Source organism: Papio anubis, chromosome 20 (assembly GCF_008728515.1).
Source record: "Papio anubis isolate 15944 chromosome 20, Panubis1.0, whole genome shotgun sequence".
Taxonomy (NCBI): Eukaryota; Metazoa; Chordata; class Mammalia; order Primates; family Cercopithecidae; genus Papio; species Papio anubis.
In genome coordinates, this window is record NC_044995.1 from 8,724,260 (window position 1) to 8,741,546 (window position 17,287).

General features: G+C 48.5%; 1 protein-coding gene across 4 annotated transcripts in view; it reads left to right on the plus strand.

Annotated features, from left to right (window-relative positions):
• Window positions 1-9,761, plus strand: part of CACNG7 (calcium voltage-gated channel auxiliary subunit gamma 7) — a 30,633-nt gene extending 20,872 nt beyond the window's left edge. For 2 of the 4 annotated variants that reach the window (XM_009195252.2, XM_009195250.2), the window contains exons 5-6: window positions 7,281-7,426; window positions 7,847-9,761. In XM_009195252.2, the coding sequence (XP_009193516.1) occupies window positions 7,281-7,426; window positions 7,847-8,104 (404 nt within the window). In that variant the 3' untranslated portion in view covers window positions 8,105-9,761. The remainder of the gene's footprint in view (window positions 1-7,280; window positions 7,427-7,846) is intronic. The other 2 variants (NM_001168871.1, XM_009195253.4) reach the window with 2 other exon arrangements.
• Window positions 9,762-17,287: the final 7,526 nt, after the last annotated feature.

Consider the following 17,287-nt stretch of genomic DNA (forward strand, 5'->3'; position numbering starts at 1 on the left):
TTTGGAAAAATTTTAACACTGCAGGATGCTTGCAAAAATAATACAATGAACTCTCATATCCTTCACCTGGCCCAGTTTTTCAACATTTTACCACGTGTGCCTTTCTGTCTGTCTCTCGCTCCATATATATATATGATCTATATACACATATATGTATACACATATTACATATACATATATACGTATGTATACACATGTTATATATATACACACAAATATATACATATGTGTGCACAAAAAATATATATATACACACATTGATGCAACCACTTGAATATAAGTTGCAAACACGTCACTAGTTCAGCAAGTATTCCCTAAGAACAAGGGCATTCTCTTACCTAACCACAGTACAATAATCAAATTCAGGAAGTTTAAGGTCTATAAAATACTATAGCTAATACCTAGTCCTATATTTAAATTTCACCGATGCGAAATTTTTTTTTTTTTTGAGACAGTCTTGCTTTGTCACCCAGGCTGGAGTGCAGTGGCTCAATCTTGGTTCACTGCAACCTCTGCCTTCTGCCTCAGCCTCCTGAATGGCTGGAACTACAGGCTCATGCCACCAAGCCTGGCTAATTTTTGTGTTTTTAGTAGAGACAGGGTTTCACCATGTGGGTCAGGCTGGTCTCAAACTCCTGAGCTCAAGCGGTCTACTCACCTCGGCCTCCCAAAATGCTGGGATTGTAGGCGTGAGCCACCGCCCCCACCCTCCAATATTGTCTTTTTTTTTTTTTTTGAATTGGAGTTTCACTCTTGTCATCCAGACTGGAGTGCAATGGCGCAATCTTGGCTCACTGCAACCTCGGCACCTCCTAGGTTCAAGTGATTCTCCTGCTTCAGCCTCCCGAGTAGCCGGGATTACAGGCGCCCACCACCACCACGCCCAGCTAATTTTTTTGTATCTTTAGTAGAGACGGGATTTCACCATGTTGGTCAGGCTGGTCTCGAACTCCTGACCTCAGGTGATCCATCTGCCTTGGCCTCCCAAAGTGCTGGGATTACATGTGTGAGCCACCGCGCCCGGCCTTTTTGTTTTTTGTTTTATTTTGTTTTGTTTTTGAGACAGTCTTGCTCTGTCACCCAGGCTGGACTGCAGTGTGCAATCTTGACTCATTGCAACCTCCACCTCCTGGGTTCAAGCGATTCTCCTGCCTCAGTCTCTCAAGTAGCTGGGACTACAGGCATGCGCCATCACACCTGGCTAATTTTTGTACTTTTAGTAGAGACAGGGTTTCACCCTGTTGGCCAGGCTGATCTCGAACTCCTGACCTCAAGTGATCCACCCACCTTGGCCTCCCAAAGTGCTGGGATTATAGGCGTGAACCACCACGCCCGGCCTAATGCTATCTTTTTTACTGTCACTTTTTCCTGATTCAGGATCCAATCTAAGATCACTCTTTGCATTTCCCTAGTGTCTCTTTCGTCTCCTTTCATTTTTTTTTTTTTTTTTTTTTTTTTTTTAGTACGTGGAGGATACCATGTGAACCTTTCATTTTTTATGGAGCTCTGCTGCCTTTTTTTTTCTCTTTTTCAATCTTTCATGTTGACGTTTCTGAAGAGTGCAGCCAGTTGGGCTGTAGAGTGTCCCACTGTCCTCATGAGTGGATTCAGGTTACACATTCTCAGCAGGAACACGACATAAAGGAGGTAGTGGCTTGCTCAGCTCTCTTCTCCGGAGGCCCATGGTGTCGGTCTGCCCTGTTGCTGGTGATGTTAACTTCGATCGCTTGGTTAAGGCGGTATCTGCCAGGTGCTTTCAGCATAAAGGAAGCTTTTTCTCTCTGTAATAATTAATAGATCTGTGGGGAGTTTCTGTCATCCAGCGATGGAGCATCCTCTTGTGACTCTTGCCTGAATCTGACATTACTACTAGGATTGCAGAATGGTGTTTTCTTCTAACTCTGTTATTCCACCTACATGGATAAATTGGTGTGCTACTGAAAAGAACTTTCTCTTTTTTCTTATTTTAAATATATCAGTGTGGACTCATGTATTTTATCTTATTTTGTTTGTAATTTAGTTGTTTTTTTTTTTTTTTTTTGGAGACAGTCTCACTCTGTCACCCAGGCTGGAGTGCGGTGGTGAGATCTCGGCTCACTGCAAGCTCCGCCTCCCGGGTTCAAGCAATTCTTGTGCCTCAGCCTCCCGAGTAGCTGGGATTACAGGCATCCACCACCACACCTGGCTAATTTTTGTATTTTTAGTAGAGACCAGGTTTCACCATGTTGGCCAGGCTGGTCTCAAACTCCTGACCTGAAGTGATCCGCCCACCTTGGCCTCCCAAAATGCTGAGATTATAGGCATGAGCCACCGTGCCCGGCCTAACTTAATTTAGTTGTTTTTTTTTTTTTTTTTTTTTTTTTTTTTGAGACGGAGTCTCGCGCTGTGTCACCCAGGCTGGAGTACAGTGGCGCGATCTCGGCTCACTGCAAGCTCCGCCTCCCAGGTTCACGCCATTCTCCTGCCTCAGCCTCCGAGTAGCTGGGATTACAGGCTTGAGCCACCGCGCCCGGCTAATTTAGTTTTTTGAGACAGTCTCGCTCTGTCACCCAGGCTGGAGTGCAGTGGTGCAATCATAGCTCACTGCAGCCTTGAACTCCTAGGCTGAAGGGATCCTCCCTCCTGAGCCTCCCAAGTAGCTAAGACAACAGGAACTAATTATTTATTTTTAGTAGAGATGGGGTCTCACTATGTTGTCCAGGCTAGTCTCGAGCTCCTGACCTCAAGTGATTTGCCCACCTCGGCCTCCCAAAGTGCTGAGATTCCAGGTGTGAGCCACTGTGCCCAGCCTCCATTCTTTTTTTCTTTTTCTTTTTTTTTTGAGACGGAGTCTCGCTCTCTCCCAGGCCAGAGTGCAGTAGTACAATCTCAGCTCACGGCAAGCTCCACCTCCCAGGTTCACGCCATTCTCCTGCCTCAGCTTCCCGAGTAGCTGGGACCACAGGCACCCACCACCTCGCCCGGCTAATTTTCTGTATTTTTAGAGAAAATTGGAGTAGAGACGGGGTTTCACCGTGTTAGCCAGGACGATCTCGATCTCCCGACCTCACGATCTGCCCACCTCGGCCTCCCAAAGTGCTGCGATTACAGGCGTGAGCCACCGCGCCTGGCCTCCGTGTGTGATTTTGTTAGATGCTACTAAATCCCCTTTCACCTGGTGGCACCGTTTGGCATTCCCACCAGCAATGCAGAAGAACGTCCATTCTCTCAGCCTCCCCAAAAGAGTGTGCTGTGAAGCTTTTAAACTTCTGACTACCTGGTTGATAGAAATGCGTGGCCTACGTCATAATTTCATTTGCATTTCTCAAATTTTGAGTGAGGGAAATATACTTTTTTCAACAAGGAGATCATAAAAGACCCTTGCCCTCCCTCCCTCCCTCCCCTTCCTCTCCTTCCTCAGCCCCATCGTTAACCTTCCTTCCTTCCCTCCCCTCCCTCCCTCCCTCCTTCCTTCCTTCCTTCCTTCCTTCCTTCCTTCCTTCCTTCCTTCCTTCCTTCCTTCTTCCTTCCTTCCTTCCTTCCTTCCTTCCTTCCTTCCCCTTCCTTCCTTCCTTCCTTCCTTCCTTCCTTCCTTCCTTCCTCTGCTTCCCAGGTTCAAGCAATCCTCCTGCCTCAGCCTCCCCAGCAGCTGGGATTACAGGTGTCTGCCATCGCACCCGGCTAATTTTTGTATTTTTAGTAGAGACGAGGTTTCACCATGGTGGCCAGGCTGGTCTCAAACCCCTGGCCTCAAGTCATCCTTTTGTCTGGGCCTCCCAAAGTGCTGGGATTACAGGCGTAAGCCACTGCGCCCAGCCTATAGAAGGTGTTTCTAAAGAGGCAACAAGTGAAGATAGATCTAAGTGACAAAGACAGACATGGGGAAATCTGTGGGAAGAGCATTGGGGGTAGAAGGAACAGCAAGACCAAAGGCCCTGAGGCAGAAGTGAGCTTGAGGAGTGCAAAGAAGAAAAAGAAAGTTAGGTGTTCTAGGCTGAGTGTGGTGGCTCACGCTTGTAATCCCAGCACTTTGGGAGGCCAAGGTGGAAGAACTGCTTGAGCCCAGGAGTTCGAGACCAGCCTGGGCAACATGGTGAGACCCTGTCTCTACAAAAAAATACAAAAATTAGCCAGGCATGGTGGTGCATGCCTGTTGTTCCAGCTACTCATGAGGCTAAGGTGTGAGGATCGCTTGAGCCAGGGATGTGGAGGCTGCAGTGAGCTATGATTGCACCAATGCACTCCTGCCTGGACAACAGAGCAAGACCCTGTCTCAAAAAGAAAAAAATAATAAAGTAAAGAAACTTTGGTGGTCTAAGAAGAAGAAACAAGGAGAAACTGATCAGAGATGGTGTGGGCAGATACCAGATTGTTTATGTACTGTAGTCTAAAAGGTCAGTGAAGTTTTCTGTAAAAAGCCAAATAATAATTATCTTCAGCTTTATTGGCCACCCAGTCTCTCTTGCAACTGCTCAGCCTTGTGAGATGTGAGGCCAGGCACAGTGGCTCACGCCTGTAATCCCAGCACTCTGGGAGATGAGGTAGGCAGATCACTTGAGATCAGGAGTTCAAGACCAGCCTGGGGAACACGGCAAAACCCTGTCTCTGCAAAAACTACAGAAAATTAGCCGGGCATGGTGGTGTGCACCTATGGTCCCAGCTACTAGGGAGGCTGAGGTGGGAGGATCACTTGAGCCTGGGAGGTGAAGGCTGCAGTGAGCCATGATTGCCCCAGTGCTCTCCAGCCTGGGCAACAAAGCAAGACCCTGTCTTCAAAACAAAACAAAACAAAAAAGGCTGGGCATGGTGGCTCACACCTGTAATCCTAGCACTTTGAGAGGCCAAGGTGGGCAGATCACTTGAGGTCAGGAGTCTGAGACCAGCCCAGTCAACATTGTGAAGCCCTGTCTCTACTAAAAATACAAAAATTAGCCAGGCGTGTTGGCAGGTGTCTGTAATTCCAGCTACTCAGGAGACTGAGGCAGGAACATCGCTTGAGTCCAGGAGGCGGAGGTTGCAGTGAGCTGAGATTACACCACTGCACTCCAGCCTGCGTGACAAAGCAAGACTCCATTTCAAACCCCCCCTTTCTCCCAAAAAAATTGAGATGTAATTCACATACTATAAATTTCATATAATTCAGTGATTTTTAGTACATTCACAAGGTTGTGCAACCATCTCCATGAGCTAATTTCACAACATTTTCATTATTCTCAAAAGAAACCTCACATACCTTAGCAGCCAGACACAATTTCCCCCTCCATCCTATTCCCTGGCAACCACTAATCTACTTTCCATCTCTGTGGATTTGCCTATTCTGGACATTGCATATAAATGGAATCACACAATATGTGATATTTTGCATCTGGCTTCTTTTACTTAGCTTGCTTTCTAGGTTCATCCCTATGGTAGCATGAATCAGTACATCGTTCCCTTTTTTGGCTGAATAGTATTCCTGTATATGGATATACCACATTTTGTTTATCCATTCATCAGCTGATGGGCATTTGGGCTGTTTCCGCTTTTTGGCTATTACGCATAACACTGTTACAAACATCCGTGTATGAGTTTTTGTATGAACATATGTTTCCACTTCTCCTGGGTACATACCTAGGAGTGGAATTGCTGGGTCATATGATAATTCTATCTTTAACTTTTTGAGGCACTGCCAAATGAAATTCATATACTTTTTATGTGCCATAAAATACCAGTCTTGTTTTGATTTTTAACATCATTTACTTATGTGAAAGCCATTCTTAGCTGGTGGGCCATACAAAATGAGGGGGTGAGCTGGGTTTTGTCCATGGACCATGGTTTGCCGACCGCTGGTGTAGACAATGGAAGGAATTTAGGCTTATTCTGTGTGTGCTGCACACAGAATGTTTATTTGTAGGATTCTAGGGGAAGAGGTTGATAGGGATTAGTTAGATACATTTAAGGCAGGGAACTTTGTAGCCTCCTTAAGCCACTCTTGGCATGGTTACTGTTTAGAGGAAATTTCATCTGGAGAAAATTATAATCGCCTCTTAGAAATTCTCAGATCGGACCTCTCCTCTGCACACTGTCCATATGCTGTATTTCCTCAATTGTAAATGGTGTTAAAAATGTACCTCCTTCAAAGAGGTGTTGTGAAGTTTGAATGAATTTATATATATTCAACACCGAGAACAGTGCCTGGCACAGACCAAGACCTATATAAGTCGTTGCTATTATTATTGCTATTGTTGCAATTATTATCCACACAGCCTCAGCTCAGGCCTCATCCTCTTCCCCCTGGAATATGTCTCCCTCCAGTCTGTTCCCAGCACCAACCAGCCCCCAAGCGTTCTTCTAACACTGGGATCTGGCCCTGTCCTTCCTCTGCTACAAACTTTGTGTAGCTCCCTAGTACCCTTGGTGTCAATGCCCAGCTCCTGGGCCGGGCATTCGAGGCTCACCATGGCTATACCTTCCCCTTTCTCTAACCTCATTTCTTGTGGCTACAGCTCATGTTACAGCTACATGGGTGGACCAGCTCTATCTTCCCTCCTTCTCAAACCTTTGCCCATGCTGTGCGCTCTGCCAGTATGCCCTTATTCTTCCCTGGGCCTCATCCTTAAGACTTGAACAGGCCAGGCACGGTGGCTCACGCCTGTAATCTTAGCATTTGGGAGGCCGAGAGGGGCGGATCACCTGAGGTCAGGAGTTCGAGACCAGCCTGGCCAACATGGTGAAACCCCGTCTCTACTAAAAATACAAAAAAAATTAGTCGGGTATGGTAGCGGGCACCTGTAATCCCAGTTACTTGGGAGGCTGAGGCAGGAGAATCACTTGAACCCGGGAGGTTGAAGGCTGCAGTGCGCCGAGATTGGGCCACTGCACTCCAGCCCGGGCCACAGAGTGAGACTCCGTTTCAGGAAAAAAAAGAAAAATGAAAATAAGACTTGAACAAAGGAATCTTTCCTTCATTTCTCTTGCCCCTGCGCCAGGCGGGTTTGGCGCCCCTTCCAGAGTCCCACAGAGCTCCGTGCTACTTCCTTGTAGCACCTATCACCTTATATGTGACTTGATCAGTGTGTTCCAATTTTCCTTCTCCAATTGCATTGTGAGCTCCTGGATGGCAGATTTAGGGGGGTAAAGGGGGAGGTGGTTGTTGATTCATCTCTGGGCTCCCTGCACCCAACCAAGGCCCAGCACACAAGGGGCTTCCGCGAAGTTAGTCCAGGACAGAATGGGGAGGAGGGGAAGACAGTGAGGTGGGGCTGGGACTGGGAAAAGGGGCCCACTTCTAATGGACGAGGGCACCCCCTCTGCTCCCCTAGGCCTCTCCTTGGTGGTGGGCTTGGTTCTTTACATCTCCAGCATCAACGACGAGGTCATGAACAGGCCCAGCAGCTCTGAGCAGTATTTTCATTATCGCTACGGGTGGTCTTTTGCCTTCGCCGCTTCCTCCTTCCTACTCAAAGAGGTGATGTCCCTGGGACCTAGACTCTAGAGTTCTGAATGGACAGAGGTCTTGGGGGCCTGGTTCCTGAGTCCAGGAGGAAGGAGAGGCTGGAGATGCAGACTCTGGCGTCAGAGGGAGGTGGTAGCTGAGGGTCTAACCCTTGGGTCCTGGAGGAAGAGGGGTCTGAGAGCTCCAACTTTTGGGATCCTGGGGGAGGAGGGGTCTGGAGACTGGGACTCCTGGGTCTTGAGGGAGGGGCCAACCCGAGGGCTTGGACTCCTGAGGTCCTGGGGAAAGAGAGGGTTGGAGTCCTGATCCTGGGTCCTGGGATAGGAAGGGGCTTGGGGTGGGGACTCTGAGTCCTGGAGTGAGAGGAGATGAGTCGGGGTCCGGGGATGCGCAGGGGGGCGCCCCTGGGACTCTGACCTTGCCTTGCCGCAGGGGGCCGGCGTGATGTCCGTGTACCTGTTCACCAAGCGCTACGCGGAGGAGGAGATGTACCGTCCACACCCGGCCTTCTACCGCCCGCGTCTCAGCGACTGCTCCGACTACTCGGGCCAGTTCCTGCAGCCCGAGGCGTGGCGCCGCGGTCGGAGCCCCTCCGACATCTCCAGCGACGTGTCCATCCAAATGACGCAGAACTACCCTCCCGCCATCAAGTACCCGGACCACCTGCACATCTCCACCTCGCCCTGCTGAGGCCCGACCCTCGGAGCGCCCCATGCCTCCTCTTCCTCCTCGTCCTCGAAGGTCTCCCTGCAATGCAGCGCCCCCTTCGGTCCTCGGGACTCCTCGCTCCCACCCGGAGGAGGCTGCGCCAGCTTTAGGCCCCGCCCTCTCCCCATGGCTCCGCCCACACCCTCCCCTATTTCAATGGTCGCGCCCCCCCTCGTTGCCCCGCCCCTTTCATCTGGCCCCTCCTCTCCAAGAAAATTAGCTCCTCGCTCTTTCTCCACCAGCTGTGCGCTGGGAGCAGCCCGCGGCAGTGCAGGCGCCCAGCTCCCCGGAGCTCCCCAGCCTCCGACCTCACTGCAGGGGCTCTGGGCTGGAGAACAGGTTCGGGCGGCCGCTGGGAATGCCGACCATCCTCTTCTCCCTTCTGCCCTGGGCTTCCTTTTTCCCCGCCTAATCTCACCTCCTGACCTGCTGGGTCCTCCGATGCAGTTGGAGGGCCGGCTGGCTCCACCCGCAGCCCCGGGGTGGCGTAGGGAAGGGGGCTGGAAGCCACGGGTACGGTTAACCTGGCCCTTCCCTCCCCATCTCCCCCACTTCCCTGGAAGGTCCCATTCTTTCTCACCGGCTGGGCTCTTTTCTGCTTCCTGAAGGTTACCTGCCTTTTAGGGGGCTCTTGTCTAAAGGATCTTCTTGCTTTCTCAGCTATTCTTGGTTTCTTTTTCGTCTTCCTCCTCCTTTAACTTTCTCTCCTTTCCTCCTTCCACCTGCTCGTCCCAAGCCGCTGGGTGCATCCCGCCCTAGGCGCACACCAGACGGCCAGAATGGGGACCCTAGGGTGGAGGGAATTCTCACACGCCATCTCCACACCTGTGCCCGCCTCTCCCCCCTCGAGGCCCCGTCGAGGGAGGGAGGGGCAGTAGCGGGGGTCGACACCCCCCCAAAACCTCTAAGTCTTCCATTTTCTGGCTCTCCTCCTCATTGACGTCCCTCTTCCCCCCTCAGAGCCCCAACTCTGGCCTCTTTCAAGGGCCGGTCCGCCCCGTTGGACAGATTTTGGGGGGAGAGGAGGTCACCAGGAACTCGCCCACCCCCCTTATTAGGGAAAGAGGGGCGAGGTAGCACAGTGCTGTACACGGAACCGGAATGGCCCCCGGGGTGGGGGGAGGGGGGCAGGGGAGGGACGGGGGCTTTTAGTTTGCATCGGGGGGGGGGGGGGGGGAGGGGGACCCGCCGCAGTTAACCTGACTTTACGCAGCGATTTTTAACGAGGCTGGGGGGAGGGGGGCATTGGGGGTGGGGACAGGGTGGGGTGGGGGGCCTGGCTCTGTTATTTACCGTGTATCATATGTAAATATCGACAGAAACTTCAATAAACTTTATTTCAAACACGTCTCCGCCTGCCCAGAGGGAAGGGATTGGATACAGGGGCCTTAGTCCAGGTCTCTGCTTCTAGGGTTGCAGGCCTAAAGTACTGCAGAATAACATTAGATGGGTCGTTGTTAAATGACTTATCATAATTAAAAGTACTGCAGAATAACATTAGATGGGTCGTTGTTAAATGACTTATCATAATTATCAACGACAGCGCTTTATACTTCAGTCCGTGTAAAGCATGCAGGACTGTAAATGATACTGGTCAGGATCAATAAACACTTTCTCCTGATATTCTTATGACCACGTAGAGTACTGTTGCTATGACTCGCCTTCCTTCGACATGCATTGCTTCTTTTAACTTTCCTCCCAAACCTGCACGGTCAATTTATTGGCCTCATTTTGCAGATAGGTCCAGAGAGGTGAAGTGACCTATCCAAGATCACGCAGGTGGAACTTGGCAGAGCCATTTGCTAAAACCAAGTTTAGGCCAGGTGCGGTGACTCAGGCTTGTAATCCCAGCACTTTGGGAGGTCAAGCCGGGCGGATCGCTTGAGGTCAGGAGTTCGAGATCAGCCTGGCCAACATGGCGAAACGCCGTCTCTACTTAAAAACTTAGCCGGGCGCGGTGGCTTACGCCTGTAATCCCAGTTACTCAGGAGGCTGAAGCAGAGAATCGCTTGAACCTGGGAGGTGGAGGCTGCAGTGAGCCGAGATCTCACCACTGCACTCCAGCCTGGGCGACAGAATGAGACTCCATCTCAAAATAATAATCATAATAAAACCAAGTATCTGGTTCTGAAGCTCAGGCTTCCTCCCCCTTGCACCAGGCAGTGGTGGGTTTTCCCAACGCTTGGCTCAGTCCCTCTGTTGAGAAATGACTGCTACCATTTACTGCACACCTACCGTGAGCCAGACGCCTTCCTTCCTTACATGATCTCATTAGACATTCACAGCAGCCCTGTTATGTAGGAATTATCACCCCGTTTTTGCAGGTGAAGGAGGCAGGCTCAGAAAGTGGGTGCTGCGATCTGCAGTCTCACCCACTATACTGAGAGACTGAGAACAGCCTAAATGTTTGATAAGCTTATTCTTGCAGCGTATTGTAAAGGAAACACCGTGCCAGATTTTCCCTCCTTTGCCTTGTCTAGATTTGGCCTCTTAAGGATCCATCAGAACGATTTTTGCTATTACAGTCACAACTGTTAACAACCATAGACACATTTATCAGGTCATCATTAGGGTATCAGACACTGCACTAAGCACATTAAAAAAAAAAAAAAAATAGACAGGATCTCCCTGTGTTGCCCAGGTTGGTCTTGAACTCCTGGGCTCAAGGGCTCCTCCTGCCTTGGCCTCCCAAAGTGCTAGAATTACAGGCATGAGCCTCCCTACCCGGCCTGCACTAAGCACCTTCGATTTATTAGCTGACTGAATCCTTCCAACCATCCTGTGAATCAGGCATTCCAATTAGCCCCATTTTATAGATGAAGTAACCGAGGCTCGGGGAAGTGAGGCCACCCACCAGGTAAGATGCGGAGGAGAATTCATGCCCGGTCTCTCTGACCTCAGAGCCCACACTCTTAGCTGCTGTAATTTACTGCTATGGATTTGGTGCAAACTCATTCTGTGACCTTGAGCAAATCTTTTAATCTCTGGGGCTTTCCGTTTTTTGTTTGTTTGGTTTTTTTTCTGTAAAAAATAAAAATAAAAAATACCGAGGGCAGTGGTTGATTTAGAAGGATTCCAAATCCCTCTAAATAGGGAGGTTGGTGGGGGTAAGTTAGCGGGAAGGAGTTCTCAATCAGCAGGACTGGACTCCCGGAGGGAACTATTCTGAGTCATTTTCAATAATTTCACAAATTTCTGGAGGTCTTGCTTGAGATTTGGGATTGCAAATCATGCTTCAGCTTCGTTGTCAAAACTAAGCGATTCGTACTGGTTGCTTGGAGCCCAGTATTAGAAGAATTCTGAGCATCTGCTCGGTGGGAAAGAGTGTCGCCATTGATTGGTGCTGTCTGCCGTGCTGCTCAATTGGTGCTGTCTGCCTTGCCTGCAGGATGGGCTGCGGTGATGCAAATGCTAGATACTTGCTAACACTATGGGAAAGTTAACAACCTAAAATCCTAAGGTTTGTGTTCTTTTTTTTTTGAGACGGAGTCTCTGCCGCCCGAGCTGGAGTGCAGTGGCGGATCTCAGCTCACTGCAGCTCCGCCCTCGAGGTTTTCGCCATTCTCCTGCCTCAGCCTCCCCGAGTAGCTGGGACTACGAAGCCCACCACCTCGCCCGGCTATTTTTTTGTATTTTTTTAGTAGAGACGAGGTTTCACTGTGTTAGCCAGGATGGTCTCGAGCTCCTGACCTCGTGATCCGCCCGTCTCGGCCTCCCAAAGTGCTGGGATTACAGGCTTGAGCCACCGCGCCCGGCCTAGGTTTGTGTTCTTTTAAAAAGTCAAGCTAGTTCTTTTGTTTATTAAACTTTGAAAATGGAATGCAATCCCACAGTTCAGGATTGGTGAGTTTTTTTTGTTTTGTTTTAAAGAAATGCTGTGAAAAGTTCCACCTTTATTTATCCAAAGTGAGTCAGGATGTCCTAACATTCTGAAATCCTCCTCTCCCTGAGGTATTATTAGTTTTTAATTTCAGGAATACTCTATGCATATTCAAGCATATATGCATGTGTTTAAATCCACATATGGATGAGTATGTGGTATACACATTTTTATTGTATACATTTATCATGTAATGCACATAGTTTGGTGCCTTCTAGTTTCAAATGAGAATGCATGATGGGGCTCATTTAGTATGTTATATAACTCTACTGTTTTCCAAGCCTGCTTAATAACAATTGTTTGCATAAATTAATTGCATAATTTATTGAGTGCTTACATGCTAGCCATTGTGTGTTTCAGTCCTAAGCCTTTTACATTCTATAACCCCAGGAGGTTTGGTACTCTTAGAATCATTCTCATTTTATAAATGAGATCTTGAGACACAGAGAGGGTAATTAGCTTTCTCCTGGTCACGCAGCTAGTAAGTGGTCAAGCTAAAATTTGAATCCTGAGAGTCTCCTGTGTCTCCAATACTTAACCACTAAGCTTTGTGTGTGTATATATATATATACTGCCTTCCTTGGCCTCCCAAAGTGCTGGGATTACAGGCATGAGCCACCGTGCCCAGCTTTTTTTGTTTTGTTTTGTTTTGTTTTGTTTTGTTTTTAACGAATTTTGCTCTGTTGCCCAGGCAGAGAGCAGTGGCATGATCTCGGCTCACTGCAACCTCCACCTCCTGTGTTAAAGCGATTCTCCTGCCTCAGCCCCCAGAGTAACTGGGAGTACAGGTACACGCCACCACTCCTGGCTAATTTTGTATTTTTAGTAGAGACAGGGTTTCGCCATGTTGGCCAGGCTGGTCTCAAACTCCTGACCTCAAGTGATCTGCCCTCCTTGGCCTCCCAGCGTGCTGGGATTACAGGTGTGGGCCACCATGCCCGGCCCTCTGTGTATATTGAAGCCAACTGGTTCCATTTATTTATCAAGGACCTATATCTCCCTATTGCCCTTAGGAGCAAATCTAAGCTCCTCACCTGTGTCCTTTTGCTAAGAGCACCCGTCTCATCGTATGCCGCCCCCATTGCTGCCTCCAGCAGACTGAGGTTGTCATCCCTACCATTCCCAGCTCCTTCCTGTGCTGAGGGCTTCCTGGGTGGTTTCCTTCCATGGAATCCCCTTCCATCTCTCAGCCATATGGCAAACTCCCTATCCACTCTTTTTTTTCTTTCTGAGACAGGGTCTTGCTCTGTTACCTAGGCTGGAGTGCAGTGGTGCAATCTTGGTTCCCTGTAGCCTTGACTTCCCAGGTTCAAGTCATCCTCCCACCTCAGCCTCCCCAGTAGCTGAGACCACAGGCAAGCGCCACCACCCCCAGCTATTTTTTTGTTGTTGTTGTTGTATTTTTGGTAGAGACAGGGTCTCGTCATGTTGCCCAGGCTGGTCTCAAACTCCTGAGCTTGAGCAATCCACTGACCTGAACCTCCCAAAGTGCTGGGATTGCAGGCATGAGCCACCGTGCTGGGTTCTGTCCACTCTCGAGATTCAACTTACATGCTCCTTCCACCAGGAAGCCTTCCCTGAGCTTCCAAGCTTGCATCAGGGTTTACCTAAGTGCTTCCACCCTACCCTATATTGCCCCCCTTAGACCACAGTGATTTACAGGACGATACTACATACCAGTGTTTCTCAAAGTGTGTCCCAGGTAGCCGGGACGTTCCTGAGACCCATTTAGGAAGTTCACAAGGTCAAAGGCATTTTTGTCGTAATACTAAGATATTTTCCTTTTTATTTGTTCTTATTCTGTCATGAGTGTATAGAGTCTGGAGGTTTCACAGGAAATAAGAGCACGATTGAACGCAGAAGCAGACATGAGACTGACTTTCTTCTGTTGAGTCAAATGTTAAATCGATTTTAAAAAATATAAACCAATACCATTATGTAATTTTTATTTTGGAAACTATAGTTATTTTTATTAAAATAAGTTGCTTATGTAAATATACAATAAGTTGATTATTTTATTTAAATACATATTTTGGATTTTTTTTTATCAGTTTGAATTGCAAATATGCAAAATATCAATAGACATAGCACAAATGTAAAAAGCTCTTCAGGGTCCCCTACAATTTTCTTTTTTTTTTATTTTTAGAGACAAGGTCTTGCTCTGTTGCCCGAGCTGAAGTGCAGTGGTGCTATCATAGCTCACTGCAACCTTGAACTCTCAGGTTCAAGAAATCCTCCCATCTCAGCCTCCTGAGTAGCAAAGACCATAGGTGTGCACCATCATGCCCAGCTAGTATTTTAATTTTTTTTGTAAAGACGGAGTCTCAAACTCACGGCCTCAAATGACTGTCTCACCTTGGTCTCCCAAAGTGTTGGGATTACAAGTGTGAGCCACCAGCTCTTTACAATTAAGTGTATGGAGGGATCCTGCATTCAAAGGTTTAAATGCCGATGCTGTATGTCACAGAGTTAGTAAGATTTACCTAATTCCTCTAATGACTATGTAGTGGTCCATTGTAGAGAGGTAATTTATTTGAACAATACACTCATTTTAATTATGAATTTATTTATGTATTTATTCTTAATTTTTAATTTTTTTCTATCTCAAAAATTTTTTCTATTTCTATAATAAATTGATTAGTTTACTTGAGATGGAGTTTCACTCTTGTCACCCAGGCTAGAGTGCAATGGCACGATCTCTGCTCACTGCAACCTCCACCTCCCAGGTTTGAGTGATTCTCCTGTCTCAGCCTCCGGAGTAGCTGGGATTACAGGCGTGTGCTACCATGCCCGGCTCATTTTTATATTTTTAGTAGAGATGGGGTTTCGCCAAGTTGGCCAGGTTGGTCTCAAACTCCTGACCTCAGGTGATCTGCCCGCTTTGGCCTCCCAAAGTGCTGGGGTTACAGGAGTAACCATGCCTAGCCCTGAAATTTAATACTCAGTCATGATTTAAAAGTTTCAGCATCAGAGAAGGGTATAAAGAAAGTAGCTTTTGGCCGGGCATGGTGGCTCACGTCTGTAATCCCAGCACTTTGGGAGGCCAAGGCAGGTGGGTCATGAGGTCAGGAGTTTGAGATCAGCCTGACCAACATGGTGAAACCCTGTCTCTACTAAAAACACACACAAAAAATTAGCTGGGCATGGTGGCGGGCGCCTGTAACCCCAGCTACTTGGGAGGTTGTGGCAGGAGAATCATTTGAACCCAGGAGGTGGAGGTTGCAGTGAGCCAAGATCACGCCATTGTACTCCAGTCTGGGCAACAGGTCTAAAAAAACAAAACAAAAAAACCAAAACAAAAAAAACAGATATTTCCTTTTTTTTTCTTTTTTGCCTTAATTTTTATGGACACAAATGGGATTTTCCTAAATTGATTCATAAGCTATAATTCTTTTTTTAATTTTTATTTTGAGACAGGGTCTCTCTCTGTCTCTTGGACTAGATGGGGTGCAGTGGCACAGCCTTGGCTCACTGCAGCCTCAACCTCCTGAGCTCAGGGCGTCCTCCCACCTCAGCTTCCTGAGGAACTAGGACTACGCTCCTGGTTAATTTTTTAAGAATTATTTTTTGGCCAGGCATGGTGGCTCATGCCTGTAATCATAGCACTTTGGGAGGCCGAGGCAGGTGGATCACCTGAGGTCAGGAGTTTGAGACCAGCCTGGCCAACATGGTGAAACCCCGTCTCTACTAAAAATACAAAAAATTAGCCAGATATGGTGGCGGACACCTGTAATCCCAGCTACTCAGGAACCTGAGGCAGGAGAATCACTTGAACTCGGGAGGCGGAGGCTACAGTGAGCTGAGACTGCACTCCAGCCTGGGCAATAAGAGCGAAACTCCGTCTCAAAAAAAAAAAAAAAAAAAATTATTTTTTGTAGAGTCAGGGGTCTCACTATGTTGCCCAGGCTGGGCTCAGCTTCTTGAAGTGCTGGGATTACAGGCATGAGCCACCGCGCTCTGCCAGCTGTGATAATTTGCAGGAGAATAGGGACCTCTTTGAGAGACAGATAAAAGCTACGGACCCCCAGAAAAAAAACACTCATACTCACACTATTTTGTACATAATTTCAGGGGCTTCACTGACATCCCATTAGCTCTTCCAGAATGCCTTGGATTTGTGATTTGGAATCACAATCTCAACAATAGAGAGATCACTGTGTCCCTCCTCCCCTTCTACAGATGAGAGAATGAGAGAAGGAAGGTGCAGAGAGAACCAAGGTTTGGCTCCGGGTTCCTTGGGGAGGCAAAGAAGAGCCGGAACTGGAACTCGGGCCACCTGGCTCCCCAGCGTTGGAATATTTCCACTTCACCCTGAATGAGGACGTTTAAGAAACGCTGATCGACGCTTCCTGGTACAGCAGGAAGACATGCCACCACCACTCTGTTCCTCTTGAGGAAACACAAAGGCCCCAGCTGTTGTTGATGAGAAACACTCGAGCACCTGGGAAAAACCACACACTCAGGATATGAGGCAAGGAGAAGGGTTGGATAGGGACAAGAGGTTGGAACTGGCTGCATAGAGGGTGGAGACCCTAGAATATGTATCCACTCATTCTGTGACTCATTCATTTATTTGTTTATTCGTTCATTCGTTCATTCATTCATTTGTTCAGCAACCCTGGACCGAGGACTCCTGTCCATCAGAGCTAAGCTGGGATCTAGGGGACACGGAAGTAAATCAGACCCGTGCCTGCCCTTGAACAGCTCCTGCACTAGTGCGGAGAAGACCGACCGCGTGTCAATCACAAAGTAGCGTTGCTGTGGCTTAAGGGAGCCAGTGCAGGCAGGGTGGAAGCACTGATGGAGACCCTGATGCAGGCTTGGGAGGTCAGAGAGGGCTTCCTGGAGGAAGGAGTGTGTAAGTTGAATCTCAAGAGTGGATAGTGCCAGGTGCGGTGGCTCTGTAATCCCAGCACTTTGGGAGGCTGAGGTGGGAGGATCACTTGAGCTCAGGAGTTTGAGACCAGCCTGGGCAACATGATGAGACCCCGTCTCTACCAAAAATGCAAAAAAAATAGCTGGGCATGGTGGGGCTTGCCTGTGGTCTCAGCTACTGGGGAGACTGAGGTGGGAGGATGGCTTGAGCCTGGGAAGTCAAGGCTGCAGTGAACCAAGATTTTGGCACTACACTCCAGCCTGGGTGACAGAGCAAGACCCTGTCTCAGAAAAAAAGAGTGGATAGAGGGTTTGCCCTATGACTGAGAGATGGAAGGGAATTCAATGGAAGGAGACCACCCAGGAAACCCTCAGCACAGGAAGGAGCTGGGAATGGTAGGGAAGACGAC